This window comes from Uranotaenia lowii, chromosome 3, assembly GCF_029784155.1.
Source record: "Uranotaenia lowii strain MFRU-FL chromosome 3, ASM2978415v1, whole genome shotgun sequence".
NCBI classification, from domain to species: Eukaryota; Metazoa; Arthropoda; class Insecta; order Diptera; family Culicidae; genus Uranotaenia; species Uranotaenia lowii.
Window position 1 is genome coordinate 253515036 of NC_073693.1, and position 19594 is coordinate 253534629.

At 35.4% G+C, this 19594-nt stretch overlaps 1 protein-coding gene across 1 annotated transcript; it reads left to right on the plus strand.

Moving 5' to 3' along the window:
- Positions 1 to 1489: 1489 nt before the first annotated feature.
- LOC129753300 (glutamyl aminopeptidase-like) lies at positions 1490 to 14019 on the plus strand. Its single transcript, XM_055749102.1, has 3 exons — positions 1490 to 1838; positions 11792 to 12562; positions 13367 to 14019. The coding sequence occupies exons 1-3, from the start codon at positions 1490 to 1492 to the stop codon at positions 14017 to 14019; spliced, it is 1773 nt and encodes a 590-aa protein (XP_055605077.1).
- The last annotated feature ends 5575 nt before the right edge of the window (positions 14020 to 19594 follow it).

Genomic DNA, 19594 nt, shown 5'->3' on the forward strand with positions numbered 1-19594 from the left:
AAAGTAGGCCGACATGATGACCAAGGGGCTACCGGCACCAGTGTTTCGGCGACATCGATCCAACATATGGTTGGCGATCTGCAAAGGTTGAGCAGGGGTGTTAAGGTTGCAACCCTATGCATAAAGCCCGTTCCTACAACGCAAGGCTTCTACTGAAGTTACGCAATGACAGTGTGTGAGCTGTCAGACTCTTCCCTTTCTGTTATCGAAACTCGAACAATATAGACACGTGTTTCTTTATTCTGTTTAACCTTTCGAGTCTTTCGAGTTGTTCCGTTTTTGCACATCCGAAAATATCCACTTTACAACCAAATCATCTCAAATTTTATATTGATGTTTGGTGATCCAAAAGGCATCGAAAAAACGTTTGGGAGCAATAAGTCATTTTTTGCAGAGGTCTTATGTTAACTCTTCAGCAATAAAAAAAAAACGGTGGTTAAAAACAACCAATTTTTGGAAATACATATGTGTGTATTTAACATTATTAGTAATATTGCCTTAATAGCGGGCAGATCCTTTTTCGAAAAGTTTTAAATAATATGCTTTTCATTAAGTTTATTTGAAAGACATTTTCAAGGTGTTTTTAAAGTCTTAAAAGAAGGGTACAGCAGAATCCAATGTTATTTTGCTTCAACCAGAAAAGCGCCTCAAGCTAATGAGATAATCGCCGATGTGGCAAGATGCTCCGGCATAAGGTTAGAGAAAGCAACCACTCCCGCAGTTCTGAAACCAATTTGAGTGTTGTTCAATTTCGCCAACCACCTATACACGACTATAAAGCTTGCCAAACTAGCCACACATACTAGGAGTAGTAGCTCGATGGTGGTTTTGTCGAGCAATATTATAGACAACCCCGCTGGGATCAATTCAAATAAACTCTGGTAAAATGCTCTTAACTTTAACCGTTTACAAATGTTTCGGATAAACGGAAACCAGCAACGAAACAACAAGGAATGACTAACTAGCTAGCTAACTAACGGGTTTGGGGGCACAAATAATAAACTTCCTGTTTAGGCATGCCGTTAGAACGGTTGGTAGTTTTGAATTTGAGAGAGTTTTCCCGGCGCCACCATCAAGCCGGAAGATGACGATGGCCACCACGTTGTTGTTGGGGTAGTCCTTGACCAGTTTAGGGATGGGGGCTTGGCTGAAAGGGAAGACGAAGTGCGGCTTAATTTATGGCTACCGTTTATTATCACCGGGATTAGAGTTAGTATTATTACGAGTGACTAGCAATGGCCGATAAACAACAAGGGTTAAGCTGGGGCTTAGTTTGTTGTGGTAAAACGAGATTAACGACGGAAGTGAGGGAATTCGACGAACTCAAAGTGCCAATTTTCAATAGGATTGTTTTGTTTGGATTCGGGATGCAAATCTGTTGTAGGACTATTATAGTGCCATTAGCGCTTCGAAGCGTCACTAATAAATCGGTTTTCGGGAAACAGCGGCGGTTGTTTTTCAGTTTTGAGCAGTCGAGTGGCTTGGAATGATGGCTACTCCATTGTGGGTGTTGTTTTCGCTTATGTTTTCGTTGGATCCGGGCTCGAGGAATGCTCCGATTCCAAATAACTGTGTTCCGGAGCATTACGATTTGGAGTACAGTTTTTCCGGCGGTTCTCGAGGAATGGATCAAGCCAGCGGATTGGTTGCGATACATTTGAGCTGTTCGGATAGCTCCAGTAGCGTTTCGCTACACTGGAAACGACTGTTGATTATTGAAGACCAGGCTTCGATGCAGATGAAAGATGGTAAAAATACCAGCATTGGCATAAAACGGTTCTTCTATTGGCAGAACAGTGACACTGTTACAGTTCATTTCGAATCGACGATTGAAAAAGGTAATTGGGTAAATAAATTTTGATGATTTTTTCTTAATTTTTTTTTATTCAAAAACTTATTTAAAAGAATCTGCATTGATTTTGAATCTGAATTTAAAACATTTTGTAAAAAAATGAAAATTCAAAAATCGTAGGTGTAGCAAATAACAGCAGGGACAGTAAGCAAGTGTATCCAAAAAAAATCTGAAATTTGGTGGGTGAGCCCAATTTAGCTATATACAGATCCCGTTCGTTTTAAGCAACACCCGATTTTGGCACATGTGGTTTAGGTAAAGTGTGTATGAAATAGTATCTTAAAATAAATGCGGCTCGTCATCATGATGGAATTGATGGAAAATATGACTGAAAAAATATTTTCAAATATGGTGATTTGTCAATCGTTGAACAGCTAAGCACATGATTTTGGTTTTTATGCTGTATTTCAGTCATTTCAAAAAAAATCATTCGTTTTTTTTTTGTCGATTACACTCATACAGGATTGGTCAACAAAATCCAATAGTTCAAGTGTTCGATAAAAGTGACATAAAAATCATTTAAAACAGCTTTTCTGTGCCCAATTGTTGCACAGGCAAATTTTATTTCGTGCCTAATGTTGTCCGATTTTTTTAAATGATTGCACATTTTAAAAACCTTCTTAAGGCTCAGTCACCATGTGGTCGAAGAGGCTGATATTTGTTAAGGAAGCTTATTATGAGAACTTCCAGTTCAAATGAAATTCAATTTGGAGGCGACCCCTTTTTAGGGGGCCTTCCATATAAACCGTCCAATGCACATTGGGAAAATTCAGACCTAAAATCGAGGAAAAAACCCGAAACCGCCGGTTTGAGAGTCTGGAATGGCATTTACCACACTTGAAATTTAATCAGAAACACACATCTGCTGCTGAATTTAACCAGAGCTATCAAAGTGAAGTGTTATTTGCCTTTTTTTTTTGCCAAGTATTGAGCTTTTTTCTTTATTTGCCCTACCAACATAAAATTTGTGTTAAATAAATTTCATAGAATGAACAGAAAGGTATTAATTTTTTTTTTTTCAAAGTGCCTTTTCACTGGCGGAAGGATAAAAGGACGCGATCTGTTTTGCCTCTCTTTATCACTATGAAGGAGATATAATTTTATAAAATATTTGCTTTAGGACTCACTTGGAAGTCGATCGTTTTTCAAATGAATGTCGATTTAAAGCTAAAAAATGGACTCAACCACGCCGAAAGTTTCAGATCGTTCGTCTGATTTATTTAATATATATCTTTTCAAAAAGTTAATTTAATTGATAATAAAGTATTTAAACTTAATGTTTAGCACAAAAATCGCGCGAAAAAAATAAGAAAAATTAGTACTGTAGTTAGGGGCCGTTCAGATACCACGTGGACAGAAAAATGAGATTTTTAACCCCCTCCTCCCCCTCCGTGGACAAGCGTGGACATTTGGCAAACCCCTACCCCCCTCCCTGGATGTCCACGTGGACAAATTTGAAATAGTTTTTTTTCTTGGAAATCTAATTTGACAGTTAAAAACACTACTTTTTGCCTTTTTATTATTGAATTGGCTGATTTTGAAAAAAAAAACGAATTAAAATTTCTTGGTATAAAATAATATTAAAAATTTTAAATTTCTAAATTATCACATTTATCTTTTGCTTTCAAGTGACTACTATTGTTAATACCTCAAATGGAAAGCTTGCAATTTTACGATTTTGATAAAAACATCACCTCTACAAAATATTTTTGAGGTAAGTATGTCCACGTGCACATGACTCAAACCCCTATCCCCCTCTCCGTGGACATTTCCATACACCCCCCCCCCCCCCCTAAGTTGTCCACGTGGTATGTGAACGGCCCCTTAGATGCATATTTTACAGCAGAAAAATCGTTAAAAGCTTCATTTCATCAGTAAACATTCCAATTAACATAATCCATTTTATTTTTGTGAAAAACAACTGAAATATTGACAATTTTAGTAATTCCGTGCAACAATGAATAAGTGGACAACGATTGGCAAAACACCCTTCTTGAAAATTGTGAATCCATCAATATGGCGTCATTTTGTGCGTTTCGATTTTGCAACCAACATGGCGTTAGTCAATTCAATGCTTAATAATTTTACTATGGTCAGATCAAATTAGTGTTACAATGATTTTATAAGAGCGACATAAAAAGCTAAAATTTTACATTTCCCTCGCAAGCCATTCAACTACACGGTAAGGATGAGTTCCTCATTTCTGAGTTGAAAATCATTTACACAGCAAATGAAAGACAACTTTTAAAATGAAAAGGGATTAGTTGTGAATGACCCGTGAAATAGTCCATGAGTTAAAGTCGAAAATCGTTGTCTGACGCCATCTTAAAATCCAAGATGGCGGCTTCCGCTGAACTTTGAAATGTTGTAAATGACTTAAAATCTCATCAAACCTCAGCAATATTGGTATCAGGTGAAAGGGCTGAACTAGAAGAAGTCGATTTTTTTTTCTTTTCGACGGAACCATGAAATCTCAGATGGCGGTTTCAGCTCAACTTTAATGCTGTAATTGAATAAAAATCGCATGAAACCCCCACAATATGGGTATTGGGTTAAAGGGCTTAACTAGAAGAAGTCAAATTTCGCTATCGGGCCCCAATCAGGAGGAAAAATCAAAATTATTTCAAAATGAGATATATTGATACTCAATTTTTTTTCTGTCAAAAAGAGTTATAATTCAGTACTCATAGGATGTTAAAATATCTAAAATCATATCAAAAAGTCTATACGATTATATCAATATCAATCAATATATTATATCAATTTTTGATATGCTCAAATCTAGATTATATCTTGTTTAGAGAGCATAGCTTGATACTGGGCAGAACAAAACCTTACTTAATAATAACTCATCAAGATATGAATGCTTCGAGAAAAATTTCTAGAGGAATTCCAATAACCCACATAATTTACTAAAACCATGCTTCATTTATGGTTTCCCAAAAATTGAATTCAATTTTATGTGGGTTGAGCGAATTTCATTAAAGTGCGGTTTGGGCCGTTGACTTCGATGTCCGTGTTTTATGGAAAGTTGTATGCATATTAAAATTAGATATGATCATAATATGCTCTCCTGATCGGGGCGCCATCTAGAAATCCAAGATTGCAGCTTCCACTGAACTTTCAAATGCAGTAAATCACTGAAAATTGCATAAAACTCCCACAATATGGGTATTGGTTGAAAGGGATCAACGAGTAGACGTCAAATTTCGCTATCAGACGCAATCTTCATATCATGATGGCGGCTTCCGCTGAACATTAAAATGATTTTAATCACTCAAAATCGTATGAAACTCTCACAATATGGGTAGTTAAAGCAGACAGTCGGCCCTAACAGGCGGAAACATTGCTTTTTTTTTAGGATGGTCGAACAAAAGTAAAATGAAACGTGAAACTAGTGATTTTTTTTTAAATACCACCGAACAAAATTAACAGAAGAAACCCTCAAAAAAATAAGGGTATTTGGGGTATAAAAACGACCAAATAATTAGAAATCGAATTCCACTATCTGACGCCATCATTAATACAGGATTTCGGCTTTAGCTTTTATTTTCAAAGTTGAAAATTACTTAACATCTCTTGAGACATCCACAATACGGGTTATTAGGTGAAAGGGCAACACGATTAGAAGTTGAATTTTGTTGCCCGATGCAATCTTGAAATGTAAGATGGCGTCTACCGTTCAACTAGAAAATACTGTAAATGAAGATTGCGGCTTCCGCTGAACTTTAAAATGGTGTTGGTGACTCGAAATCGCATCAAATCTCCACAAAAGGGGTATTGGGTGAAAGGGCTTAATTAAGAGAACCCGAATTTCGCAATCAATGTTATGTCAAGCTGCAATTTTGTTTTTGATATCCTTTTTCGTCCTGTTGCATTTAGTATTATTTATTTTAGCTAGCGATTTAGAGTCGTTGTTCCCTTTCACCATGAACAGACCCCGTTCGTTTACGGCAACACGCCTGAACATTAGAGTGCCTCAAATGACCCGACATTTGAAAAAGTTATGCGCTGCAGGCTTAAATTAATCCTATGCCTAGTACAAGGGCTCGTGCCAAATTTGGGCCAAATCGGATCACGGGAAGGGGTCGCTCAACAAGACTAAAGTTTGTATGGAATTTTGAGACATTATGTTCGGGAGGAACATGAAAATCCAGTCCAGTAAGTTGAATTGTAATGCAGTCTTCCGAAGAAATATTTGTCATAGTTAAGGCTCCAAGAAAACCCGTTTTCAAAAGCAATCGGCCGAAGGGGACCAAAGCTATTTATGAAAAACTGGATTTTCATGTTCCACCCGAACATAATGTCTCAAAATCCCATACAAGCTTTAGGCTCGTTGAGCAACCCCTTCGCGTGATCCGATCTGGCCAAAATTTGGCATGAGGCCTTGTACTAGGCTAAGGATCTACTAAAGCCTGCAGCGCATAACATTTCACAAGCTTGAAATTTTCCATTCAAATTTGGGGCAGTCTACTGAACATTTTGTGTTGCTAAAATCAAATATTGCCAAATACGAACGGCTTTTTTCTCATTTTTTTTTCACTACTAACTACATAGAAACCTAGGTCAGGCAAATAAAGATTTGCTGCAGCATTTTTTTTTGATTTTCGGCAAAAAACTGAACACTTTTTGAAAAGAGTTGTTATCGTCAAAGATTAAAATGCGTGCCGGAACCAAACAAAATAGGCAAAATTATTGTTTTCTAGAAAAGACAGGCTTATTTTGGTGAAATTTGTAAACCTGTTCAATGCAAAACTCTCTTAAAAACTTAAATAGAGTTTTAATAATAACCATTTTAATGAAAAAAATTGTTACCTGCTCACTGCTCGATGATTTCATCAGACCAAATTGACGTTTGAGTGCTTTTTATTTTTCATTTTTTCTGTTTTCCAGCCCTGGATAAAAAGTACTGTTTATAATTTTAAGTCAATTTCAGATCATTTTTATTTATTATTTATTTTTTAATCATGTTTCTGATGCATTTTGCACTTTTCTTGTTTTGTCTATAATTTTTGTTTTTTTTTCATGTTTGTTATTAATGTCATTCTTCAATCTTTTTTAGCTTTTTATTGTCATTTTAAGTCTTTGGTATGTAGATATTTGATTTTTTTTAAATTTTATTTTTTATTTTTTTTATTTGAAATTTTCATCTTTTTGTCATTTTTGAGTACTCTTCAAATTTAGAAAAAAATGTTTTCTTTTTGTATTTGACTACCATTAGAAAACGTGAAAACATATTGTTGATGTTTGTCTTAATTATATTGGTTCTGTTATAGCGAAAACTATTAGGTAATGTTGCTTCTCAAAACCGTTCTCTTTTGGCATATGTGTCAGAATCGGATGTTGCCAAAATCGAATGTTGCAAAAAACGAATGTTGCAAAAAACGAACGGAGTCTGTTTTGTGGTTGTTTTAGGCAATTTTCAGTCATTTACAACATTTTAAAGTTCAGCAAAAGCCGCCATCTTGGATTTTGAGATTTGCATCAGACATCGAAATTCGACTACAACTCGTTAATCTTCTTGAACTAATACCCCTATTGTAAGGGTTTTATGCGATTTTCGATCATTTACAGTATTTTTATGTTGATCGGTAGCCGCCATCTTGGAATTTAAGATGGCGACGGACAAAGAAATTCGACCTCTAGTGCTCTAATTTAGTGCTTTCACCCAATACCCATATTGTGGATGTTTCATAAGATTTACAGTTATTTACAGCTTTGAAAATAAAAGCGAGCCGCCATTTTGGATTATTGTTGGCGTCAAGCAACAAATTTTTTTTCTTACTAGTTGGGCCCTTTTACTCAATATTGTAGAGATATCCATACCACTTCCGGTGATTTAAATTTTTTCAAAAATTTTTATATTTTTTTTTTTATTTTAACTCCAAACCAACTCACATAATTTATCGAAAATGTGTAAAACGAGAATTTTAATTCAAATATGAGCAATCTAACCTGAGCGTGACCTGTTTTGACATCTTGATCGAGGACTGTCACCAAGTTTTATGTCGGTTTGATAATCAAGCACTGAGTGCTATTATAAATGATGCAGAAGAAAGCTTGGAGCAAACTTTGTAAGTTAGTGTTTTATTGTAGTTTAAACAAAGCATTCAGAACTCTTTCAAAACAACTAAAACTGTATGTTATGTAAAAGCTTTATTATCGTTTTCAAAACTATAACTATCTGAAAACAAATGGTCGAAACAAGAATATAAGCATTTTTTATGACTGTTATAAAACCATTATAAAACGATTTGTACAAGAAATGCTATAATAAAACCATAATTAATGCTAGTTGGTTTAATTTGTATTACTCGAGATTGAGATTTTTTACAAATTAACATCGCTAATTTTTGCACCATTCAAAAGCTGGGTCTTTCCCCTTTCATTTGGACCCTAATTTAAAATAATCCAATGGGGGGGTCTAGAAAAATGGTTTTTGAAGATTTTTTAACCTTTTTAATGGTTTTTTTTTTCAAAGACAAAATCAAATTATCCACTTTGAAAACGCTCTTAGCTTTAGCGTTATCCAACTATATACGTGAATTACACGATTTCATAGGAAATTTCCCTAGCTACAGTTTGGTAGAAGACATCTACATATGTGATACAAATTAAGAGAAAAAGTTGTAAAGTGACGTACAGAGTGATCATTATTTCATTTGAAAAACCTCATAAAACTTCTCATCACTGATTGTACCATGACCAGAAATATTATTCTACGAGCTTGGTTATTGATTGTAGAGTGTATTAATGTTTAGGATGGTTTATTTGCATTAAATAATCTATCTTCCATCTATCATATTCAGGATAATTAGAAGTAAAGAGCATTTTTAGGGGTTTATTCTGAAAAAAAAATCCCCCGCTTTTCTTCAAAATATAGTTATTCATATTTTGAGCTAAGTTTGTGTGAGAACTTCATGAATAAATATTTGAGACAAATAAGACTTACTTTTAACATTTAAGCTCAAATTTTAAATAATCCACCTGGATTTCAAAACCAAATATCTTTGTTGAATATCTTCCATCCGTTTTGATGATTTCTGAAGGTTTTCATACTTTTCACTTTTAATTGATTGTAAAACCTTAAACACGGGTATCACAAGGATGATAAAGTTTCACATATAAAACCAAAAAAAAAAATTCGGTCAAAATTTGGTCAATATCAACTTGACGTATTTCTTTCAATTTTGCATTTAAAAAACCTGAACACCCCTCATTTTGAAAGTGTGTGTTTGTAGAATGTTGCTCCTATTTTGATTTTGGAATTCACTCTTTAGTTGTCAAAATGCCGTCCAAGAAAGAAGAGCAGCGTATCAAAATTTTGCTCGCGCATCACGAAAATCCGAGCTACTCGCACACAAAGCTGGCAAAATCGCTAAAAGTTGCCAAATCAACCGTAACAAACGTAATTAAAGTGTTTGGGGAACGTTTGTCGACAGCCAGGAAGTCTGGATCGGGGGGAAATCTAAAACCGGAAGCCGCTGAGACGACAAAGAGAGTTGCCGGTAGTTTCGAGAGAAACCTTAACCTCTTTCTCCGAGATGCCGCAAATAAGCTGGGTGTATCGTCTACAACCGTGCATCGGGCAAAAAAAAAAACGAGCCGGACCATCGACTTACAAGAAGATAGTGACTCCAAATCGCGATGATAAACAAAATACGACGGCCAAAGCGCGATCCCGGAGGCTGTACACGACGATGCTGACGAAGTTTGACTGCGTGGTAATGGACGACGAAACCTACGTCAAAGCCGACTAAAAGCAGCTTCCGGGACAGAAGGTTTATACGGCAAAAGGAAGGGGAAAGGTAGCAGATATTTTCGAGCACATGAAACTGTCAAAGTTCGCGAAAAAATATCTGGTTTGGCAAGCCACCTGTGGCTTGAAAAGTAGAATTTTCATAGCTTCCGGGACTGTCAACCGAGAAATTTACGTGAATGAGTGTTTGAATAAACGTCTGCCGCCTTTCCTGAAGAAACACGGTTGTTCCGTACTGTTTTGGCCGGATTTGGCATCTTGCCATTACGGTAAAAAGGCCATGGAGTGGTACGCCGCCAACAACGTGCAGGTGGTTTCCAAGGACAAGAACCCTCCCAACACGACAGAGCTCCGCCCAGTTGAGAAATACTGGGCTATTGTCAAGCGGAACCTAAAGAAGACCAAAAAACTGCTAAGGACGAGCAGCAGTTCAAGGCAAACAGGCTTTCTGCGGCGAAGAAGGTGGACAAAGTGGCTGTACAAATTCTGATGGCAGAGGTTAAGCGTAAGGCCCGGCAATTCGGATTTGGAAAAGCGGAAGCCTAACTGAATATTTTTCCTGAATTTTATACTAATTAAACTTGAAAAAGAAATTTAATTTGATTTTTTAAATAAACGATTTCACCGAATTACACGCGTTTTCCATTGACCAAATTTTGACCGTATCACCCTTTAAGCTGGCGCCAAACGAAACACACCGAATGAGGCTCTATCTAAACTAAGGTTGCCAGATTTTTTTCCACTCCCATCCGGGCCTTGTAATTCCGGGCATTAGTTTAAAAAAAAAACCTGGTAAAATCCGGGAATGGATTTCAATTTTTCAAATCCAAAAACCGGGCAAAAACTGGGCAAAATTTAGGTATTATCTATATATAAAAGCAAAGAAAAAATGCAAAAAAAAATTGTTTTTGTTTTTTGTTTTTCTGGGATTTTAACACTCTCGTGTTATTCATCCCCTCAAGCAAAAAAAAAAATGAAATATTAATTTTATTAATGTAATGCAGACTTCCTAAATCTTTTTGGAACACTTAAATATTTAAAGGTTTATAAAAGTAAATCAGCGAAATTATTTGAAACAACCGTTGAAAATTTCCATACCATTAATCGATTTTGCTGAACTTACTCAAAAACTTTAATTTATTTTTTGGTTTCTTTGTGAAAATTTTGAAAAAATCCGGGCAATATCCGGACTTTTTTCATGATATCCGGGCAACCGGGCCGGACCGGACATTCTCGAAGTTTTGCATCAAATATTCGGGCAAACCCGGATAAAACCGGGCAATCTGGCAAGCTTAATTTAAACGCACTTCTAAATATCCGCCTTTACATCAATACATTGAATAAGAGGCAGACTCTCAGGACGCAAGTACGTGGAATGTGTAAAAAGTACAATATTCAATTAAGCGTTTTATCATTTCTTGTTTCTTATTTTTTAAGTTGTCGTCTACCCTTCGTTTTTTTTCCCTTTGAGCTTTGTTTCATCCATTGCCTTTGTGGTTTCTTGAAAGCAAGTTCCAGCTTGAAGAACATACTTTTTTATAGCTCTGAAATTAAATGATGCTTTGCAGGGTCAAAAGAAGCTTCAATAGCTGCGCAACTAATTATGTGAATATTTTGGTAAATATTCATAGCAAATTCTTCAGCACGTTACCTGGTCTTTCATCAGATAAATGACTTCGCTGGAGTATTCCTTCTGAGGACGAGTTGTAACACTTCATCTTAAATAAAAATCGCTATTCCATCCGATGTTTACGACAGCTTCCGGATCGAAGGAATAGATTTGTTTTTTTTGGCTTTATAACAAGTCAGTTTAGCTACCGAGAAAGCCCGGATAATTCTTTCTTTCTTCGGACCAAGATATTTTCCGGCCCGTTATCCCAGATTTAGCTTGTATTTATAATTTTCCTACAAATGTTTAAACTTTAGTTGAATAAATATTAACTTGATTTGTTGATGCTGAAGGTGGGCTCCCATACTTATAAACTTGAAATGAAACAAACCTTTAACAATTTTAAGACGATGTTCATAAAAAATTGATACACAAGCTCGAAGAAGTTTAGTATGTGTAGATGAAGTTAAACATTTATAACGATTTATTAATGTAATGGTGAAACGAAGTTCACCGGGTCAGCTAGTTTTTTTTATATAAGTTAACTATGACTTTTCCTTAATATTTACAGGTAACAAATATATTTTGACGATTGCCTTCATCAAGGCGCTGAATACGGAACCAATTGGATTGTTTCGCAGTTATCATTATGACCATGAAGTGGAAGCGATTAGCTGGATGGTGATGACTAGTTTCTACCCGAACCATGCTCGAAGCGCCTTTCCTTGCTTCGATGAGCCGCATTTGAAGAGTACATTTAGTTTGAAGCTGACTTTTGATCAGCAGTACAGCGCCGTGAGTAACTTGAAGTCCCAACAGAATGACAGCTTTGACGAGGATGACCCTAACCGGACCAGCCAAAAGTTTACTTCTGAAAAGCCGATGGCGCCATTTGAATTGGCTTTTTCGATTAACGAGTTCAACGAAATAGAAGAATCTGAAAGATCGAATCCCACCATCCAAGGACTCACCAGCGATAGATTTGCCGAACTTACTGACGGCATCAGCTATGCTTCGGACATTTTGGATTTCATCGGAGACACGTTTGGTTTGGAGTATCCAACAACAAACTTATCTCTTCTCACAGTACCTTCGATGTCCGAGGAATATTTCGGTGGACCGGGACTAGTTGGACTGCCGTTTGTCGTCTCTGCCAACTCATCGGAAGATCACGATTATTTAGTTCTACAGCTTTCCCGAAGTCTTTTACGTCATTATATTCTGAGCAAATTGAAGCCAACTACTTGGCGTGAGATGTTCATCGTTGAAGGGCTGTCCTGGTACTTCAGCACTCAGGTTCGGGACTACATGTTTCCAGATCGACCCACGGAGAAGCAATACAGTGAGTGTTGGAAACTTTTAGTCCTGGAATCTCTTACTACTAGCGAACCATTATATGATGAAAAGACTCCATTCCCAAGATTGATGCCGAGGAAGGAATTCGGCCTTAAATCGTTTTGCTTGTTCAATAACTTGGCACATACTGTTGGGTCAGCCAATTTCTTGAACGATTCCATCAAGCTACTGTCAAAAGTATCTAAACATAGCTCAGTTGCAACAACGTTTCTTGAAACTTTTACTTCCGGACCATTTTCAGGAGGCAGCACCAAAGCAAACTTTTACAAAACTTGGCTTTCTACTGCAGGAATACCTGTACTCAATGTAACAAAAGAAAGCTCTTCGAAAATGGTTGCTCAACAAATAAGGTCTTTATCAGAGCCAAAGAGTAATGACTTAAAGAACAACTGCCGTTCGCTGTGGTTTGAAATAAACGGCTCTGAAAAAAACTGGATCAACTGTGAGCGTCAGCCTCTTAATTTTACCAAATTTCAACCAGCTTCTTCAAAACATCGATACTTCCAAGTAATATATGACTCACCAACCCTCGAGATTTTACAAAAGGAAATTTCCAACTTGGACAGTTTCACGAGAGCCGTCCTTCTAGGAGATGTTCTCCATGCGGCGTTCCTAGGGCACAGCAACTACGCATCAACCCTCAAAATAGTTACCCAAACTTTACGCAACGAACCTTATTACCTACCCTGGAAATCAGCATCCGACCACTTTCTGCTCCTCTGGAATTTATCAAATTGTACCGTACAGTGCTCAAAATTCGAAACCTACCTTAAAAATCTTTTATCTCCAGTTCTAAAAGAACACAATCCTTTCAACAAGATAACCAATCTCTCAGAGGATCAAGAGGACCTCAACGCACTGATAGCGACTTGGAGCTGCCGATTGCGAATGCCCGAATGTGCCATAGGAATGACTAAATTCCTAACCCAGGGTTCTCCAGAGCACATGAAACGACCATTTTTATTCAAACAGTTAACTTTCGAAAACGACTTCCTGTGGAGCTTCAACGGTACAGCTGACCCGGATGTAACAGGAAGAATCCGAAAACATATTTCACTGGGCAAAACCGACTTCTACCCGTCCCTTTTGGAGGCCGTACCAGCCTTAGAAGAATTTTTGCTGATGCAAGACAACAGAGGGATGATTTTTGAATTTGTTTTGGAAAAAGCTTTAACGAGCAGTTCACAAAACGATCAACATCAACTGCTGGACGAATTGTTCCGATCCATGGAGGAAGCCGACAAGCGCGACATTCTAAGGAAAGTGGCAGCACGAATAGAGACAAAGCCAGACTTTGAGATACTTTCGTCACTTGTTGAACACGCGAGAGAAACTTTTGTTGATACTTCCATTTTGGATCAAATCATTCAAATTGCCAAACGAAGTGTGGATTGGAGGACTTTGAGGTACAAGGAATTTCTGGCAGCTTTGAAATCGGTGTGATAGTATTCAATGATTGGATTTTAAACACTTTTATGAAAATTTAGAAGTATGTTTGTTACTTAATTTATCGGTCAGACTTATGATATAAAGCATGGATCACCCAAAATCTAGACGCATTGAAAAGGGTCTATCTCGGAGCTATGTAAACGAAATAAAAATGTTTGGTACTCAAAATGTGGGATTTTTATTGCACTTTAAAGGAAAAATAATAAAAAATATAACTATTTTGATGAAATGTGAAACTTTTCGTCGAGTACCGTAAACTGGGGGAACTTTGATCAACATGAAATTTTGGCAGATAATCATTATTAACTAAGTATGAAGTTAATATATCTGAAAACTGTTTATTGCGTTTGAAAGCCTGTAAATTAAGTTGCAAATAAGCTTAATTTGGTTTTTATTAGAAGATTTTTTTTATATCAAAAAATATAATTTTAAATCTTAAAATATCTGGTTTTTTTAAAGGCTCACAAATAAACAATCTCCTTATCAAATTTAAGCATTTAGGAGCAAATGGGTTGTTTAACGTGAAAGTTCATCTTTTTTCTTGGTTTAGATTAAGTTTAAGTGTTATTTTTATGGTCATTCTATGATAATTTTCGGATATTAATAAAAAACGGTCATTTTCCATCGAAAAGACCGTTTAGGATAAATAGCTAAAAACCCTATCAAATGGTTAAGTTTGAAGATAAAAAGAACATGGGAATAGTACGAAGACTTAAAGAATTGCATGGCGGTAAAATTTTATTTGTTTTTGAGGCCTAAAAAAATATTGAGAATGTTTATAATTTTTGCCCCTAAACGTATGCAGCAACATTGTTTATCTTTTGAGTATATTTGTTTTTGATGTTTTGAGATACGTAAAAACCATAGTGATCAAAGTTACCCCGAAACTCGAAATCTGGTTTTGTAACAAACATTTAATTAAAACCACCAATGTCGTTTGAATTTACTCTAATCAATGATCATGTTTAATACCCCACACCTCAGTAAGGGTTTTAAAGCTTTAAGGTATTACTCAAGGCCGTGCGAACGGTGGGTGGGGGGGGGGGGGGTGGGAGTTGGTTAGGGGTTTAGCTCCCCACCCCCCATAAAGATTTTTTCCAAGTAAAATTTTTCGAAAAAGTAAAGAAAAATTACTTAATCTTAAAACGTGTTAAACAAGTGTAAACAAGAAAGTCAGAAATGTTTCTCGCCTCCGGCGGAAATTTATCTTAAATCATCCTAGGCTTGAGACATTTTATTTTACGACATTACATACATATATGCCGTTCACGATTTGAAACTAGTTTTTAATTGTTAATTTCGATTTGCAATTCAATCAACTATTAGCATTGAAACGATAAACTTGACATACTTCAAAATTAATTAATCGCATACTAATTTTATGCATCAATAAGTTGGAAGCCATGTATCATGACTCACGATGGTCATCCAAATTAGCAAATTAAAATCTTAAACCTTGTATTCTTTACTTTTGTAACTAAAAATTTTGATTTTATTTTTATTAATTGGAAAGCTAATGTTGACTCATTTAGGTGCACTGGATCTAAAGATGCAGTTTTACTATCAGCTTTTGTTGTTTGAATATCTTTTGAAAATATTTCAAAATCATTTTAGAAATGTCTGCATTATTTTGACAAAACTTTGAACCAAAAACACCAGATCTAAAATTAAAGGTATAAATCAATTTTCAACTTTCCTCAAGACTTCAAGTTATTTTGAATTCAACAAAAAAGTTATAGAGGTTTTCAACTTGTGTACTTTTCCCCATTTATAATTAAGTTATAAACCAAATTGAATTTTTGATATTGTTAAAACAAAAATCTAATTGTTTTGCAGGTTTGAACAAATTTTGTTAAATGTAAAGAAATATTCTGTATGTCAGAAATACTTGTGATGAATCTTTCCAAATTTTTATAATATGTAAAAATTAACTTTTTAGATATCGGAATATTATTCCTTAATTGAATTAAATGGGTATAGTTAACAAATTTAGAATTTGACTTTTTTCGGTAACCGTAGATTTGTTACATCATAAGTTATCAATGATTGATTTCGCTTAAAACTGGTACATTTTAAAGCTTATAAACTCCATATAACCAAAACGCAACGTAATAGACAACAATTGACAAAAGATTTGAGTTCAGGACGCTTATCAAATCAAACATTTCTTCCTAGGCATCAAAATGCAGCTCTTGAGTTAAATGAAAATTTTTTTTAACTAATATTTTTCTTCTTCATGTTTTGTTTTGATTTTCAAAAAAAGGAATTACCGAATTTTTAAATAAAACTATTTAAATTTTACGAAATATTTTTCTTAAGTTTGTCTTCGTTTTTCAAATCTGAATTTTTGTGTTCTGAAAACAAAATCTTCGCATTTGAAACTAAATTTTCAATAAAAAACAAAACAAAGTGTACACCTACTGTCCTTTTCAGGACCTAATATTCCAATTGACAGCGACAAAATATTTAGATCTTGAAATTTCAAACTTTAAAACCTTCGATTGAAATTATTTTCTAAAAGTTTATCTTATTTTCTAAATATTAAACAATGTTTTTTTTTTAAATCGATCATGATTTTTAATTTATCTTATTCATAACTGATTCGATTCGAAGTAGCAACTTTCCAGTTAAATTTGAATGCGCAATTTCAACTCAATTTGTATTATCATTTTGCATTGAATATTTACAACAAAACTTGGAATTCATTAATTTTATTTTATCAGTTTCTTATTGATTGTTTCCCAATCTGCAATTTGTCAGTATAATTGAACATGTTGTTTTCTTAATATATGCATTAAGTTTTTATTTTGAACTTTCGAACTTTTTTTGCCTTTTATTTTAATTTCTGGGCGAATATTGATATAGAAAAGGGTTTTATCTATGACTTTGATCACTGGCAGTCTTGAAAAAAATAATTTTTTTCTTCTTTTTATAAAAAAAATTCAATTAGGCTGGAACAAATATCAATTTCTTCTTTTGTCACCCCCCCTACGAAATTTAAAAAAACCCGAAGGGGGGAAATAAATAAAGTTTGAAGTAGTTTATGTAAATTTCGCTAAAAAATCCAATATCTGAAAGATTAAAAGACCAAAAAACAAATTTAAGAAGATGGATGTTATTTCACCTTTTGTTTTCTTGATTTGATTGAATTATTCGGTACAAAATTACTTGATTTACAAGTTTTGTGCAACGATATAGTATGCATTTTTTTTGCATACAAGCTTCCGTGCAATTTGTTTGTTTTTCTTATTTTTTTTTATTGTACACCGCCCCCCCCCCCCCCTCGCGATGCTCCAACTCCGAGTGACAAAAGAAGGATTTGAAATTTGTTCCGGCCTTACCAACTATTGCAGTTCAAAATGTTTTCTCCCTTATCGAGAATTCACATTTCTAATCGTGATAATTTTGTTTTCCAAATTCAAGATATTACAGTGGATTTTTTTAATCCTTCGATTGAAAATGATAAAAGAAATGTAAAATAAGATGAATAATGAATAACAGTCATTATAATATTTCAAACAATTTTCTATCATTATTTTTTTACGTGAAATAAGATGAATAATGAATAACAGTCATTATAATATTTCAAACAATTTTCTATCATTATTTTTTTACGTGATTTAAAGTTTATTTAAAAAATTCTGATTTTTTGTAAAATCTGGTGTTATATTTTATGTATTCTTTATCTGTGCAACAATTCTGTCCGAAGCATTACTCGAAATTTTGATTTGCATTCTTTTTTGGTGTTTCAGAAATATTGATTCTAAATTGGATAGACTGCTAGAATTTATTTTCAAGAAAATTCCTAGTTCAAAATAAAGAGCATCATTATGAATGATTTATCAATGATTTACCAGAAATAGCATTGGTTTAAAATATTCATTTTGATTCGTTTTTGAAAATGTTTTCTAAATTTTATTTTTGATTTTTTTTTGAGTTTGTGTGATAATTATGAGTATGAAAATTGTCTACAAATCAATTTTCTTATTTCTTGTGTATTTTTGGTATTGTTATTATGTTTGGCTAAATTTGTATTTTGAAACCCCCCCCCATGGACGAGTCCTTCGCACGGGTCTGGGTATTACTTTTTTTTGTTTCGATTATAGTCGTTTTTTATGACATTCGCGACTTTATCAACGTTGCAGTTGGCGGATCGTTATTGAAAAACTTATCCGGTACAACTGCGTTCGATGTTTTGCTCTTGGGCTCGAACTCGCGGACATCGGCTCAGGAGACAACAGACTTTCCAACTGAGCTATATCACAAGCCCCGGGCCTGGGTATTACGAAAAAGCAACTTCTTCCAAAATATTCAAAAATAAATGAAAAAAGTGATCAAAGTTTCCCCAGTTTACGGTACCACTCATCATAGTTTAGACACCCTATTCGCTGACCTCAGCGGCCATTTTGTTCCACAATCTCTTCATCTCTGTTGCATCCTGAGTCGTCCTACCATTCTTCTGTATCTTCTGCTTGACAATTGCCCAAAATTTTTCGACTGGGCGAAATTGAGGGCAGTTGGTGGGTTGATGTCCTTTTCGACCAAAATCCGTCCCATGTCCCCGATACCACTGTAGTACCTCTTTGCTGTAGTGGCTGCCTGCCAAATCTTGCGAAAACTTTAGAAGTCCTTTGTGAGATCTAATGTACGGAAATAAAACAGTTTTCAGGCACTCCTCCTTGTACATTTCGGAGTCCATGGTCTTGTTTTTCACAAAAATCGGGGTTTTTCATCCGCAGCTGCAAATACCTTGCCAGATCAAACACTTTCTTGCAAATTTATCGGCAAAAAACGAATTTGAACTTGGCGGGGACATCACCTCGACCAGTGACTTAGTAACATTTTTGGCCAGCAAGCCGCCTAAAATCCATCTTCACGTACGTTTTGTCATCCATGAGGATGCATCCGTCGTACTTCGTTAGAACCTTGTTGTAAAACTTCTGGGTCCGTTATTTGGCTTCTACATTCTTCTGCAATGTCCGGTTTGGTTGCTTACTGGCCCTGATAAGATCTTATTCCTTGGCGCAGACGAATCCTTTTGACGGTGCACCGGTCGGCATTGAATTTCTTGGCGATGTCATAGTCCGAAATGCAGTTTCCGATCCTTAGGTCCACTATAACCACTTGGTATGAACCTGCCGATCGATAGTATGCATCCCACGGAACCATTTTGAGAACGCTGCACATGGATGATTTGACAATTTTTACTGATTTTGCGATTTTTGAACCCAACCTCGTCTGGTTTTTGACGTGAGTGTCCCAAAATTAATTTTCGTCTCGCGGATTCCATCACGTGTAACTATTTTAGAACAAAACGAATCGTAATGAAATTTTTAGCACTGATAGAGGAAATTTTTCCGAACTAAGTACTGTCAAAACATTCCAGATCCGACAACTAGGAGCGCTATGGTGTAATAAACGTGTCCAGATTTTGTGTGATCCATGCTTTAGGTTAGGTGGTAAGTCAGTAAACCCCCAAGAGTAGACATCGAACACAGTTGTACCGGATAAGTTTTCCAAAGTCGCCAATGCCATAAAGATGGTAAATCGACTATAATCGGAACAAAAA